Here is a 16,331-nt window from a genome sequence, read left to right as displayed (position 1 = left end):
CATTTGTTTCTATACAAACGTAGTTTCATGCCTGTTTATACAAACATGTTTTCGGCTGAGATCGTGGTAGTACAGTATTCTTTTTTCTTGCTTTAACCCTCCTGCTAATATTACTTTTTTTAAAAATGCACCTTGTTATATTTCTTAAAGGGAAGGGAAGGTGGAGGAAACCCCACCATGGTCTGATTAATGAAGATGACGACATAATGAGTGAAAAACATCGAGGCATTCTGATGATTTGCACGCCGTGGGTCTCCTCTCCTATTTAATCTTTAATCTTTCAGGCAGGGGCAAAAGATTCACCGCCGTTCGGCGAGGGATGCTGCTCTTCTTTTTTTGGCTGTGAGTGTGGCGGGGGGGGGGCAGTGAAGTAAGATTCAACAGCAGCAGGGAGGAGCTCGCTCTGTGTTTGTGTGTGTGTAGTGTGCGCGCGTTTGGCCGCCCTGTTTCCTGGTGCTCTGCTCCCTGACCCCAGTGGCAGTCCTTACTCATTGCACTGTTCTCTTCCTTCTTCGCTTCTTTCTCTCTCTCTCTTCCCCCCATCTCTCTCTCCCCCTCTCTTTCCTTCTCGTTCTCCACTTCAAACCACGGACTGCTCTTATTTTCTCCCCCCTTTTTCATTTCTTTTCCCTCCCTCCCTGCCTCTCTTTCGTTCCCCCCCTCCCCCGGGATCCTTGGCGGGTCGGAGGTTCTGCCCTGCCTTACACCAGCCGCCCACCTATGCCAAGGTCTCCCTGGCTCTTTCGCTCTCTGTAACCAGCGGCTTCCCGGCAGCGTCGCCCCCCCTCCCCTCATGGATCGGCTCTTTCCCCAGCACTGAAGGCATCCTTAGGAATACACCTCAACCTCCAGGAAAATAAAAAGAGGCAGAGAAGGTAAATCATCCGCCCCGCTCAGAGAGAGAGAAGGGGGAAGAGGACTCCCGATGGAAGAAGGGAGAGAGGAGAATTACCAATAACAAACACAAAGCGCTGGGTTAGAGGTGCCTTGTCATGTACAAGGAGATCAGAGAGGGCAACCGCGAAACAATAATCAGACTCTAAATGGGCTGCTTCTTTGCCATTCGCTCTGGGTAGAATGGGGGGTTTAAAAAGGGTTTGGAGAAGGGAAGCTAATTTGCTGATCTGCGCAAGGGTCGGTTTCTTTTGCCTTCTTCTTCTTCCTCCTCCTTCCCACCCTCGCTTGCAATGCCCCCCCCTTTTCCTCCTTCTCCTGCCCCCCCCTCCCTGATTCGGCGTTCATTTCTTGCCTTTGCGGAGCTGGGGGGGGGGGCGGCGGCGGCGGTTTGGGAATAGATTTGGCAGAGGAGATTAATTTTGCTCGTTGTTTACTAGCAAGTCTCCGGGTGATCGAGGGTTATAATGTTAGAGCACGACCGGGGGAGGGTAGGCCAAAGGGAGCAGCATTGTGCTCTGCAAGATTGCCGGAGAAAAACGAGGCGAAACGGTAGATCGAGGGAGTGAAATGCGAAGTATTAGTTAGGCTGAAAAACTGAAACGTGTGACTGGCGGGAGAGAAGGACTGCGCCGGGAGGGGCAGGGGAGAAATCGTTTGTTCTTGCCGTATTTCCCCGCTTGCCAAGAGGCTTTCTTTTGCACCTTTTTCTCCCCACCTCCCCAATTTCCACAGGGAAAGAAAATCCGTGGGGGAAAACTGGGCAAAAAAAATAATAATAATAAAATAAAAATAAAGTACTGAATTGCAAATGTTTTTTTTTTTTTACTATAGCTGGAGTTTCCCACGTTTCTTTCACGTTCAAGACACCTACATTTTTCCCTTTCTCTCCTCCCCCCCCCCTCGGCTGCTTTTCCAAAACATGCTTTGAAATCAATGGTCCCCCGAGGCCTAAGAGCACTTGGAAACCTTTGCATTTTATTGGGATGTATTCGCCTCCCTGTTTGCAGGCTGTTAATCGCGATTATTATATATTTATATTTTCCTCCCTTGCTCTAGGATTATGTCATCCCCCCCCTGCATCCCTCAACCCGACCGACCTGGAAGTGTGGTAGCGTCGTGAGAAATAGGAGTTAAGCGATCGGTTTGTATTTTGGCGAGGAGCGGGGAGTAGGTTTTGATCATTGCAGAAATCTGAGTAGGAAAAAAAAACCATGAAAACTTTAAGCGCGCGCGCCCAAAGCCGTACTTAGGCAGTAGCTCGCAAATGGGTTTTGTGGGGGGGAGGGGGGCGACAGATTGCCCCCCCCTCCAAAAGTTAATAGAAGGGTTGAAAAATGTGCATCTTTCCGCGGAGTGCGCTTGTTATGGGTTAGCAGACTTGATCAGGGTTACCGTGCCAGTTTGAAAAGAAAGGGAGAGTCAGGTTGGGATGAATGACGTTGGGAAGAGGGGGGAGCGATAGAAAAGGCAGGATGGTGCGCAGTCAAAGCTATTGGCCGCTGATTGTGATCAATCATTCCGAGCTCTGGCAAGAGGGAATGGGAGAGGGAGAGAGGAACCAGCCCAAACACCCTGCGAGGATTCAGAGGAGTGCAGCCACCTATCCGGGAAAGAAGGGGGGAGAAAGTCCACCCAGCGCTGCATGGAGTGACGGCCACCAAGAGGTAGTGCGGGCAACCTGGGACGTCTTCCTTGCTCCTGGTCCCTTTCAGCTAAAGTGTCTGGAGGAAATGCATCTTTGCAACAGAGGGAGAGGCTTGACGCTGTAAGGGTTTCTTCTCTAAAGGGTCCCCAAACGCTGCGGTATGCAAGAGGGAGTACTGGCAGGGTGGTTTGATGAAGGAAAACTTGACTTTTACAGGCCGGATGTTTGGGATAATATTTTTCTGCTTAACTGTTGCTTTGATGTAACTCAAGATCCCTTCCTCTCTCAGTGACAGTTTACCTAGCATTAGGAATATAGTAGTATGCTGATTCTGATCGTTGGTATTGCACAAGATTGCAGTGAGAGTATAAACTTGCAGGGCCAGAAGAGATGGGAAGTCGAAAAGATACTGGGCAAGGAGATAGTGGCTGGCCGCTTATCTTATCAAGAAAACTTCATAGATGTGACTCTGTGAGTCAGCCAGAGTCAAAGTTGGACTGGAGTGTTCTTTGCCTTCTCTCTCTCTCTCTCTCTCACTCTCTCTCTCTCTCTCTCTCTCTCACACACACACACATACACATATACATTTAATCTACAATCCTCACACTGACAGTGAAATAGGCTCCACTGAGAATGAGACTTGTTTGGGAGTAGATATGCGTTGATGATATGCGTTGATATGCATATTGCCTGTTAGCTGCTTTATTTTGCATCAGATAATAGCCTGTACAGAGGTCTAATATAGGTATTCTTTCCCCTTATCTCAAATATTTCAGGATTTCTCTGGCTAGTGCTAGTTAAAAGTAAAGGTAAACTAACACTCCCAGGTGATGAATTAAATGATGGATTTCTCTTCATTCCCCATGTTATGGATTTTTTTTCCTCTCACCAAATAATGGGTTTGGTATTATTTTGTATTATTTTTAATTTTCTATTTTGCCACTGATTAAAAATGCAATCCTTCACAGTGCTTTGTGTTGTGAGACAAAATTGCAGTGTAAATGTTATCAGTGTCCTGCTTTTATAGACTTCAAACTGAACCAGTGAATTCATTTGATCTTGTGGTGTTTTTCCATCATATCAACTATATTCTTGTAGGATGTTGTCATTTTTGGGTTCTTCTCTGAATTCTATAATCATATGTGAGATAATATGGTAATTCAGGGTTGTTGATAGTTTTTTGGTTATATTAGCATTAAAATGAATACCAAGGTCAAAGCTATTCCATAGTATGTATATCTCCTTTAGGAAATGATTGTTCTAAGGAGAAGAAAAGAATTATATTGTTAAAACAAATTCTTATGGGACGCTAATACCAGCATGTATGTAAAAGTTTTGAAGTAGTTGACTTTGCCTTATATTTTCTTCAAAGAGTTATTCATTAAAGACCACAGCCATTCTCTTTAATATGAGGGCTATTTTGCACTAGAAAGACATTAAAAGAAAATTAATAAAATCAGGCTCTTTTGATATAAAATAATCTTTATTCCTGAGTTTGATATTTACTGATGGTCATTTAAAAAGCTGTATTTTTCTTCTGTTCAATAGAATGTGAATATAAATGATATATTTCACTTAAGAATTCAAAAGTGAAATTCAAGATTTTCTGCATGTGTATCTGTATACTTAAGCCTTAACATCATTTCCCCCCTCATAGTTGAAAGTTAAATAGAAAATAAATAGAATTGAATTAAGATCTTAAATTCTCTTCAGTGAGCTTTTTATAATATGTAACATTAATTCTGTCAGTTAATGAAAATACAATGGCTTATCTATTTTTTAAAGGGCAGAAAAAGTATGGGATTGTATTTCATTAATGTTGTCTTTTATCCAATAGAATATGCTTTGTGTGAGGAAAAAAATTGCTATGCCATTTCAACATTACTGGCTAATGTAAGCCAAGACTAAAATTCTCACAATACAAAATGTATTTTTTTCCCTCTGAGCTCTCAGGGCTAACATTCTTTTTTAATGACAGTCATTTCTCTAACGGGAAGATGTTTTCATTTGTATTTACTTTTCAGTGCAGTGCAATTATGCAGCTCCACACTGCACACTGCTTTCATAGTTAGTATCTCAAAAGAGAATTACAGTCTTCACTACAGAACTGCAATTGGAAGCAGGTGTTGTATTTTACTGTTATGCAAAATAACAGTAAAATATAATTGTGGTGGAAATTAAGGAAACAGCTGCAAAGTTGGTATGGAGGTTCCTTCATTATAATTTGTAGACAGTTATCTTACACGAATAACCGGGAAAATATTTTATGTACTGAATCTTATATACACATGCATATATATGTGTGTGTGTGTGTGTATGTAGATCCAACTTAGTGAAATTTAATGAAGTATATTTCATTCGGGTCTATGCCTGGTTGATGGAATTAGGATTTTATTTCATCATCATGGCTTTTCATAATTTGAAACAAACAATCCTGATTGTAGAAAGGGAGTTGTGAGAGTCCTTAACCTACCTACCATATGGAATCCTATGTAGGCCTGAGGTTGTGTAATAATAAAAGGGAGATGCCCATCATGAAACTTTGTTTCTTGAATTTTGTTCTGAAGTAGAGTTTAAACTTCATTGTATACTCTTACACACTTAATTTTGAACAATATTTGGATTCAAAGATAGCATCATTGTAGGAAAAGAGCCGTACAATATACAACATGGGACTTTCTGGCTATTCCTAGCTCTTCTCAGTTATAGCAAAGGGGCATATTTCAAGTTTGGAACAGTATAGAGCTCCAAACGCTATGTATTTTGGAGTTATTGAAAAAGCCTAGATACTTTTTAAAATATATTTTTATCTCACTTTAGAAGTGGATTACACTCCTTCCTACAACATTTTTAAAGGTATTTTTTTTGTAATAAGGTAATGAAAGTTTTTTTCCAATTGCTAGATTTGGAATCAGAAATATTATTTTTGTGCTTGATGGTAGGCTTTTAGAATAACTTGGTCCAGTAACCAAGATTGGAAGCAGTGTATTCTCTGATAGCAGTGGGGAGAAAAAAATATTTATCTGAAAAACATGGATTGACAGATAAATATATATGTATTTGAGAATAGAAGTGGGGGTGTGCAGAAATGAATTGTTATAATGTATTTGCCCAAATTTATGTACCTTTCTGAGTGGAGAGGATTATTTTTAATGAGAATGGTTTGACAAAAATTGGGATAGAAGACACTGCATCATGTTATTCAAATTGATCTGAACAAATACAAACAGGAGAAGGAAGTTATTTAGGTAAAGTAAGCAGATAGAAATGTGTGACATAGTTTAATCAATTTAAGATAAAATGGCTCATAGTAATAAATTAAGAGTTTTAATCTAGAGTGTACAGTTGTATGTTTTAGCTTCCAATGGAAATATGTTAGAGAAATAGGATTGTAGGTGACAACAAATTTATCCCATGGCTTTTAAGCACTTTTCATTTTGCATTTTAATAATTAAAAAGTAGGCAGCTCTAGTAGGATATTAAAATATAGTAGAGAGAAGTTCTTCTCCCTTATACTCTTATGTATCAATTCAATTGTCATAATTCACCAACCATAGCCAAGTCCAAAGCACCTGGAAGGCAACAGATGGATGAAAGTAGCCCTTAGAACATATGCATTGCCTTGACAGATGTATGGATCATACCAAGGTCCATCTGCTCGTGCAATCTGTTGCTAAAACTGGTCTTCTAGGTACTTTTGTAAACTTGCAGGCCAGGCGGTATATAATAGGAATGGCCATCCTTGCTTATTTTTCTCCAGTCTGATATTGAAGAGCATATTACTTCTGAATGTAGATACCCTGTTTAACTTAAATGACTGATAAACTGAATGTTCTTATTTAACCCTTTGTAGCCATTTAGTCACAAAATCTTAATATTTGCATTGCATTCAGGATGCATAATTCTTGCCTGTCTTGGACTCCTTTCCAGTGCTTTCTCTGGATGATCTGGAATTTGAATATTATAATAAAGAGAAGGGGGGAAAGTATGCATTTTTAAACTTTTTTCAAATTATAACTTTCTAAATCTTTGCTACATTTATCATTAGATTGACGTTGCAAATTAGAAAGTTATATTATCATTATATATTTTTTCTAACAGATGCTATATCTTGGTCTTTTATTTGCCCATTTTTTAATTGCCCCATTTCCAGCTCTATGGCAACTTACGAAATGGAGTCACTGAATGTGATAAATAGCTATAATTGTATTTTGAAATATGGCACATGATTCTGGCAATACATTATTAAAACACCAGTGAGAAATGTAAGGGAAATTCAAAATGAAGAGTATAATTACATTTTATTTGTTTTACAGTAATATAATGTAAGATAACCTACCCATAATGGAGTGTTTTGACATTTGCCAAAATCAAACTATATTTGCAAAGTATAGAAGGAGGAAAAAAAGGAATAGATGACAACTGTTGAGTGACAAGATACTTGTATACTAGATTTTTTTAAAAAAAATAAACTTGGGTTGCTCTTATTAGAACTGGTAGATTTAAATATAGGAAGAACATAGTTTTAAATTCAATATAAAAATACATTAATAACATTTTATTAGGACTAATAAGGCATACAAGCAAACATTGCCGCTTGGCATATGAATCAGCAAACTAGGTCTTTTCTAAGATACTATGTTCCATTTCCCTTCCTTCCTATTTTTCCATTATGTTCTGGTCAGTCTGCAGTCTGTGATCAATGCAAGCAACCTTAAGCTTCCTTCCCAAAGATTGTACTTTTGAATGCCTACTGATATCTTTCCTCTTGGTTGTGGACAGTTTTGATTTTGCTTACGCAAGTATCCATGTTTGGAGATTGAGTTTGCTATGAGTATGTATGCTAATGTGATATAGGAAAGATGCATCAAGAAAAATGTTAGGTTGAGCTTAATGTTTTTAGATGGAATTTCAAAATGATAAATGTCTCCATATTGTTGTCCAGAATTCTACAGAGTTCATGAGGACATCTTTGGCTTCCAACATTGGCTGAAACACAATGCTCATTCCTGTCTTTTGCTCTGGAAAGTTGTAAGTCGCTCATGTCTATAAAGAGGAAGCATGGCACATGGAATTCCTTCACAAGGCAAAGTTTCCATTTCTGTGGATGAATACAGCTCAAATCCAACCCAGGCATTCACACACTACAATATTAACCAAAGCCGATTCCAGCCTCCACACGTACACATGTAAGTACAGTTGAGCCATTCATGTTGTCAGTCATTGTGTAACCATCTTCGTTGATATCAAAGGGATTTTAAAAAATCATGCCTATCCTACATTAATTATCTAATTTATCCACTGTATGCTTATAGTGGAGATGTGGATTTTTCTAACATACATTTTTCATTTATTTTTCAGTATAATTCACAATAGTTAACTAGGCTAATCTAAACATTCCTAACACAATGACTTAATAATCATATAAGCATTTAAAAACATAAATAATTGGACTTTAAAAATTACTTGACAATTTTGTAGCTTTTACCAGGATCATGCCTCCAGGCATTTTTGTAGGAATAAAGACTAAAACATTTTTTTTTAGTTTTTTTAAAAAAGGAGATGATTGAAACATTAGCTATTCTATTGTGTGAACTGCAACAAAGTTGTTTCCAACCCTAAGAATAGGATGTGGAAATATTGCAATTATTGCTGCCCTCTGCTATAAATAAGTAGATCAAAAATGTCCAAAATGGGTTGCATAGTATGTTAGATTCAAAGAGCTCCAGATGTCAGAGACTTGGTTAAAACTCAGTGCAATTTTGTGTGTGAGCTGCAGGCCTTGTAACCGACTTGTAGCTTTATTGATTTCTTCGCTGGAACTTGCCAGAGGGACATATTTTGTGAAAATGTGAGCACCCTTCCCCCTCTCTTTGCACTCAGCTGCGAAATAAGCCTAATTGGGACTAATTGTCTCCTGATCACTGAATCCTTTGTCCTCCTTGTTGTAAGGGGAACGTGTGCCGCATGCTGCATTCTTCTGTCAAGAAAGACAAAGGATTCCAAGAGGGCTGAACTATTAATCCCAAGAAATACAAATACTGTATTAAAATAATGTTTATGTCCCAGACTTAATCCAACAAAGGCAGAGCAAAAGGTCTTTTCCTTAGCTTGCTTTGGTTTTGGTATTGTGTTTTCTGAGTTCTCACAGCAGAAGGACTTAACAGAGACCAAGTGCTGTCTCATGTATATCTTATAAGTGTGGGTGTGTATGTATTGTGTGTCCATGCTCCATAAACACATACCATTTTAAAAACTAAGTAAAGTCTTAAATTCCAGATTTCCTTCCCATTGTTTAGTGAATTGTGATCTTTATCAGGCATTTTTAGCTAAGCTTCTTTTTTTCCTCCCGTCTAATGGATAGGTTAAATTATAAAACAAAGGGGCACCTCTTGACCTCACAGTGACCCAAAGCGAATGGGCTATTTCATTCATTGTGTGGATAATAGCTTTTGCATAGTGAGAATGCTGAAGCATGTTGCTACTTTGAACTCTACTTAGGAGGAGGTATAAAATACCTGATAAGATGTTTTCTATTGAACAATCTTCTGTTGCACTGAGGGTGGTATGCAAGCCTTTGAGATATGCAGAGCTCCTCAGTAAATGGAAAGCTCACATATTTCCACCCATACCAAAAGAAAGGGTCATTGCCAATGCAAATATTTTAATCCCTTTAAAACATAGTTGCCCTTTCATGGACTAGTTTAAAAAAAGGCTTTTGGGCACGATGTAAAAAGCATGTGGTCAGCTTGTACCTTAGAAGTATTTCTTCTACCAGTGGGGTAAACTCTGAATTTTAGAAACATTTGAAATAGATGTAGTAGGTGTTTGAGTGAATGCAGTTCAAGAGAAAAAAAATATCCAGCTCTGCCTTCATGTTTGTCTTTCCACATGATTTAATAGTTTTGCAGTGAGAAAGAATTCCAGGTGTTATTTTAACAAATTGCTTTTATCTGATTGTTGAGTTGAACTGTAGCTACATTTGTTGCACAGAACCTGGCAGTACAATATGCCGTGCAGTTCATTTGTATTATAGAATTTTTTTACATGAGCTTTGAGTTCTCTTTGAAGCTTTCGAAATGTAGAATGGTGAAATATTGAAAACCAGTTTTACTTTTAAAAATAGGATGTTATTATCTGTGGAAGTAGAATGAGGTTTTCTCTATAATTAGTTGCAAGCTAAAAATAAATATCACATTTGTTTCTGGAAATTAATGGCTACATTAATACATCTGTAAGTGCAACGTTTTACAGGGATAGATTTTTGTTTATTTGTTAATCAGGTTAACTAAAGAAATCTGCTGAAACTTTAAAAAAGGTGTGCAGCTTGTTCTAGAACTGTTCATGAATTCCATGAAGTTGCTTAAGAATAATAATTGAGGAAGACAAAATGTAAGACATTCTCTAGCAGAATTAAAAGATAGAATTTTTATGGTTATTGGAGAAGGTTCCATATACCGTATTTTCTGTTTCTTTGTACATGCTTTTTTTTTTTTTTTTTTTTTGCTTAAGGGGCTTTAATTCAGTCTGTATGTGTTATATTTCTGTATGTTTTCTATTTCTTTGTACATGCTTCTTTTTTGCTTAAGGGACTGTTTTGCTTAAGGGACTTTAATTTGGAGATGTACATACAGAATTGTGTGACCATACTTTTTTACATCTAAGAATAGAGCTGCAGGAGCATGGAACTTTGATAGGTTTTGTTACAGGATTTCTTTCAATGGATTTCCATTGTCATGTTTACAGAGGTATACAACTGAAACTACAAAAGATGGAAAGCGAACATAAATTAACAAAATTGTTGGTAGTAAATAAAAAAAGCTGCTTGGCCTATTTTTTCTCCTTAAAATAATTTCCTCCCAAAGCTGTACAGATAGTCCTCGATTTACTGCCACAGTTGAGCTCCAAATTTGTTGTTAAATGAGACATTTGTTAAGTTGAGTTTACCCCATTTTACGACCTTTCTGCCACAGTTGTTAAGTGAATCAGTGCAGTTGTTAAGTTAGTAAACACGGTTGTTAAGTCAAATCTGGCTTCCCCATTGACTTTGCTTGTCAGAAGGTTGCCAAAGGTGATCACATGACCCTGGGACACTGCAACCGTCATAAATGTCAGGCATCTGAATGTAAATCACATGACTCTGGGGATGCTGCAATGGTTGTAAGTGTGAAAAATCGTCGTAAGTCATGTTTTTTGGTGCCGTTGTAACTTTGAACGGTCATTAATCAAAGTCGAGGACTATCTGTATTAGGCTATAAAATAAAAATCTTGAATTTGATTAAAAACATAAGGTAAATTTTGGCCCTGCAGTGTTGCAAAGTATTCAAAAATGCTTCCTTAATCACAATTAAGATACTAGTGGGCTCAGAAGTTGAAAATAAACGGTTGTTGGTTCCTGTATATTTCCACTATCTCCCTGTTCTTCCTTTGTATGTTTCTGAGTTAATTCCATGAATTATGTACAGGTAATTCTCGACCAATGGTTAAAACAGATCCCAAAATTTACATTGCTAAGCAAGGTAATTAAGTTGAGTTTTGTCCCACTTTTACAACCTTTCTTCCCACAGTTGTTAAGTAAATTACCGCTGTTGTTAAGTTACTAACATGGTAGTTAAGTGCATCTGACTTTCCCATTGACTTTGGTTGTCAAAAAGTTGCAAAAGGTGATCACATCATAAACACGTTCAAGTTGCCAAGCGTCCAAATTTTGATCCTATGACCACAGGGATGCTGCAACGGTCATAAATATGGGAAAACTGTCATAAGTCACTTTTTCAATACCCTTATAACTTGGAACAATCAGTAAACAGTAAGTTGAGGATACATGTATGAATTTTAACTTTCATTAGACTTGTTCTTATTATTATTTCCATATTTATTCACTTATTTACAAAATGTATATTCTACTCCAGTGTTAAAATATATAAAATTAATTCAAAATAGCAGAGAATTGTTTCTGCAGAAAAATACTTGTACATTTGTTCGGTAGGGGCTAGATTTCTGCAGTTTTCATTAAGTATTTATTAATTAATCAAATGTATAGGTATAACGGAAAATGACTAGATTTCACAGAGACACATATTATTGTACAGTCTTGAGGAGGCTGATTAAAAGTTGGGACCCATGAAATATACTGTACCCAATCAACTTTATTATAGATTTCTTTGTTTGCGGACACTATAAATGCTAATGGTTTGCCAATTAATCAAAACTGGATGACATCTTTAAATTGTATTTGCCTTTCTAGATCAATCACTTTAGTTCAGTCTCTAACCTGTTTCATAGGCTTGCGGTGAAGTTGTTAGAGAGGGGGCAATAAACACCCATTTAGCTTATTTGAACAGAAAGCATTTTCATGTGTGTGTGAATTCAGGTAAATTTTAGCAAAATGTATAATAAAAAAAGTTACACAATAATACATACAATATGGCTTCTGGAATCTTTTTTCCAGTTCCTTATCAGCAGTAACAATAGAAGGCGGGGATAAATATTTTTTTGCAACAAATTAATCTGGGGTATGTGTGTGTATATTTCTGCTGCTCCTTTTTATGCTTTATGTGAATTTGTGTATAAGTGGGAAAAGCTGTGTGAGCTGCTATTTTACTTTATTCTGAATTATATGCCCAGGTTGGAGAGAATGTGGAAAGGAATAGTCAACAACATTCTAGCTATTATCAATCTACTTTACCCAGGAATACAAAAGGATTATGTTTCCTGGAATATTTTTCTAGTCTGATCTGGCTCATTTTCAAAGTTGGCCTTTCTTTTGTTAACTTCTCCCACCACAACAAATTTGGTCCCTTTAATTTTCAGTTTTGAGACAGTTAACTATGTTGAATGAAAGTCAAGAGTTTCAAGCATCTTTACATACATTTCTTTTCAGTATTTCATTAGCTTGGAAAAATAAAAATGGTAGACAGAGAGTGTGGTTTGATTACAAATTCTTGTATCCCATATAAAAAAAGGCACAATATTTCCCTAGGACAGGGGTAGGCAACCTTGGCTCTTTTATGACTCGTGGACTTCAACTTCCAGAATTCCTGAGCCAGCTCAGGAATTCTGGGAGTTGAAGTCCACGAGTCATAAAAGAGCCAAGGTTGCCTACCCCTGCTCTAGGATAATGAAATGCAGATAATGCAGTTGAACATTAATTAAGGGTATTTCTTCTGTAAATATGTTTGTTCTGTACTGGCAATTCTAGAATAATTTGACCATCAGATGAGACGTGAAGTTTAAAAGGACACTTACTACTTCTGTAAAGACATTTCCCATTCCCTTTCTTTTACGATGAAAAATTTTGTAAAGGAAATAATACAAAATACTGAGAAATCAACCACCATGGATTTCTTCTTGTTATACATATATAATATGCTGGATTTGGCATTGATAAATAGAGCAGTGAAAATAACTGTGTAAGTAACCAAAAACACATGTGAGATTGATTGTTACATGATAATATAGTAAAAATAATCATACCAACCTACCTTTCATTGGTCACATTATAGTTATAATTGCCAAGCCTGAGAAACTCCTGTAATAATTTTATTAATCTCTAGTGACTTTGAGATTATGATTGGCAAAGATGATGAAGCAAAAGTCAATTCTGAAATTAGAAGGGCAATTTGACTTATTAGAAGTAAATTACTACCACCACTCTTTTTACCATTTGACAGTGCAGAAAGGAATAAATAGTCATTCGTGTAATAAAATGAACTTCTGCATTTCCTTAAACATGTTTCATTAAAAATATTGTTCTACTTAGTAAAGTAGAAAAATTGTTTCATTTGATGGGTTTGATGTTACTCTATATTTTATGTTGCAATTTGTATATTTAGTTATTTATAGGTATTTTGTATCTATTCTTTACAATATAATCTGTTCTTAAGAAAGATCTCTGTTTTATATGCAGTGAGAGCACAGCTGGATATTGGATATATTGTCTATATGGACAATATCATACTTAGTGTCAGTTGGCTTAAAAGTAATTTGTTTCTTGCACATTTGCACTTTTTGAGATTGCAGTTATTAGTGAAGTGGAATGGATTGGTTTGCTGTGCACCATGATATACTTTTAATTATTTTCCCCTGCTGGTCATATTGAACAGGGGTCTCCAACCTTTCTGGGTTGGTGGCCCAATGGGATAGGCACCGTTATGTGCTCCTGTGCACACATACAAATGGGGCTGCACTCTGCAAATGGGGCTGCTAGAACCGATGTGAGGCTTGCGGCTCAACCAGTGCTGCTGCATGATTCGTAGCTCAGCTAGCGCCAGTGCAAGACTCGCGGCTTGGCTAGTGCTGGCTTGCAGCTTGGCTAGAATGGGCACGTGGCTCAGCTAGTGCCGGCATGCAGCTCGGGGCTCATGGATCGTGAAGTGCCAGTGTGAGGCTCACCGCTTGGCTAGCCCCATGTGAGACGTGCGGTGTGGGACTCAGCTAGTGCTGGTGTGAGCTCACGGCTCAGCTAGCATCGGCATGAGGCCCGTGGCTCGGCTAGCACCAGTGCGTTGCTTGGGATTCATGGCTTGCTACCACCAGTGGGAGGCTTGCGCCTCGGCTAGCACTGGTGCGAGACTCGGGGCTCATGACTCAGCTAGTGACGGCACAAGGGGGCATGAGCATATACTTGGGTACGTGCAGTGGCCAGCCACCCACGCAGCCTAGTGGTCAAGAGGCCTCAGCCCCGTAGTGGGCTGCACCCCATAGGTTGGGGACCTCTGATATTGAATATTTAAATAAGATTTGCTACAAGGAATCACCATATTGTTGTCCAAAATCTATGAGTATAATTTGTATAGATTTTTTTTTATTACATTTGACTTTTATTGTTTTTTTTTTTGTAATATATTTTATTGAATTTTTTAAAAAAACATAAATCTGGTCACAAAAAGGATCACATGACCCCATGACATTGCAACGGTCTTAAATATGAGTCAGTTGCCAAGCATCTGAATTTGGATCATGTGACCCCAGGAATTGGCCCAACAGTCCTAAGTATGGAAAACAGCCATAAGTCACATTTTTCAGTGCTGTTGTAACTTTGAATGGTCTCTCAACGAACTGTTGTAAGTTGAGGACTACCTCTATTATCACCTCCAAAGTGATTCCTTTGTCCTCATTCATGGTCGAAGTAACATAGAAAAAAACTAGATTATACATTTTAATTCTGTTAAATTGTTGTTAATTGAATCACTGCAATTAAGTTAGTAGCACGGTTGTTAAGTGAGCCTGGCTTTCCCATTGACTTAGCTTGTCAAAAGGTCAGAAAAGGTGATCACATGACCCTAGGACACTGCAACCATCATAAATATGAACCTGCTGCCAAGCATCCAAATTTTGATCCTATGACTGTGGGGATGCTGCAATGATCGTAAGTGTGAAGAGTAGTCATAAGTCACTTTTTTTACTGCCATTGTATTCAAACAATCACTAAACAAATAGGTACAAGCTGAGGACTACCTGTATAGAAATACTGGTATATTATATTTTCCTAATCTGTGGCCCTTATATAGTAGATCAACTGGATTGGGGTTTTCTGGGCAAATGAATGATTTGTTTTTTGATATTAGATCTCTGTTCATTCTTAGAGACCACAGACCATGTTTCCCCAAAAATGAGACCCACCCAGAAAATAAGCCCTAGTCTGATTTTTTTACATGAGCCTAATATAAGCCCTATCCCAAAAATAAGCCCGAGGGGTGGGCGTGGCCAGCACAGGTGGTGGCAAGCACGTGGGGGCTGATGGTGTCTGGCCGTAGCCTGCACAACACAGGTAAGTCCGAGCTCTGGGACACCAGGCCTGCCTTCCAAGCAGAGACGCAGGGGGAAGGTAGGTGATCCGGATGTTCTGTGTGGCCACCTGACCCGTGGGAGCAGGTAGAGTCATGGGGGGAGACAGGCAATCCTGATGCACCTCTCTCTCCATCCCATTGTTTCTTGGCTTGCCCACAGCCACGCCGGGGGAGGCAGCCATGCGTTGTGTCGATCGCCTACCTCCCCCCCATGCCTTTGCCTGCTGCCGGAGCCACCATGCAAGCCTTCCGCAAGCCTCTCCGGAGCCAGGGAACCACGCAGCATGGCTGGATCACCTGTATCCCCCCCGCGTGTGCCTCCACCTGCTGTTTGGACAGGTAATTAATTGACCTTTGCTGCACAACTTGTGTAGCCCCAGAGTCTGCCAGACACGGTGGCCCCCGCGCACTTGCTGCTTCTTATGTGCGCCCTGGGGGGGGTGCCCAGCCAGGCTGATCACCCTGATACCATGTTTTCCCGAAAATAAGCCCTAATGCGTCTTTTGGAGCCAAAAACAATGGAAGGCCAGGTCTTATTTTCGGGAAAACACAGTAGATAGACCTTCTCCAGTGTTATTTATCTCCTGCTCTTCTGGGTCTTCCAGTGATATGTAGTCAAGTTCATCTGTTCACTTGGTCGCCCTCTTCATCTCATTTCTTCCAGCTCTTCCATTGGTCCAGGAACTTTATGTAATGTACCCACAATATGATAACTGAGCCTGATCATTTATGATGCAAATGAGAACTCTGGGTTGATTGTTCTATGATGTTTTTGTTATTTGTTTTCTTCTATATCAATGGTATTCTCAGGAGTCTAACATCAAAAGCATCAATATTCTTTCTACCCTGCTCTTTCTAAATATGGTTTTCATTGTCATAGAGCATCACAGGCAAATCTGTTGCCTGCATGATTATGATCCTTTTATAAATAGTCACAATATATGAGTATTTTTATAAGATCTTCAAGACCTTCATTACTAGACTACTGAGTGCTAGTC

General features: G+C 38.7%; 1 protein-coding gene across 8 annotated transcripts in view; it reads left to right on the top strand.

Moving 5' to 3' along the window:
- Positions 1 to 243: 243 nt before the first annotated feature.
- Positions 244 to 16,331, top strand: part of MPPED2 (metallophosphoesterase domain containing 2) — a 170,753-nt gene continuing 154,665 nt past the window's right edge. The window contains exons 1-3 of one of the 8 annotated variants that reach the window (XM_039355939.1): positions 374 to 875; positions 1,954 to 2,026; positions 7,488 to 7,731. In XM_039355939.1, the coding sequence (XP_039211873.1) occupies positions 7,604 to 7,731 (128 nt within the window). In that variant the 5' untranslated portion in view covers positions 374 to 875; positions 1,954 to 2,026; positions 7,488 to 7,603. The other 7 variants (XM_039355938.1, XM_039355942.1, XM_039355937.1 and 4 more) reach the window with 7 other exon arrangements.

This window comes from Crotalus tigris, unplaced genomic scaffold (assembly GCF_016545835.1).
Source record: "Crotalus tigris isolate CLP2741 ecotype Arizona unplaced genomic scaffold, ASM1654583v1 scf7180000018777.2418813, whole genome shotgun sequence".
Lineage (NCBI taxonomy): Eukaryota > Metazoa > Chordata > Lepidosauria > Squamata > Viperidae > Crotalus > Crotalus tigris.
The sequence above is the reverse complement of the archived record's forward strand: the minus strand, read 5'-3'. Positions and strand labels throughout refer to the sequence as shown.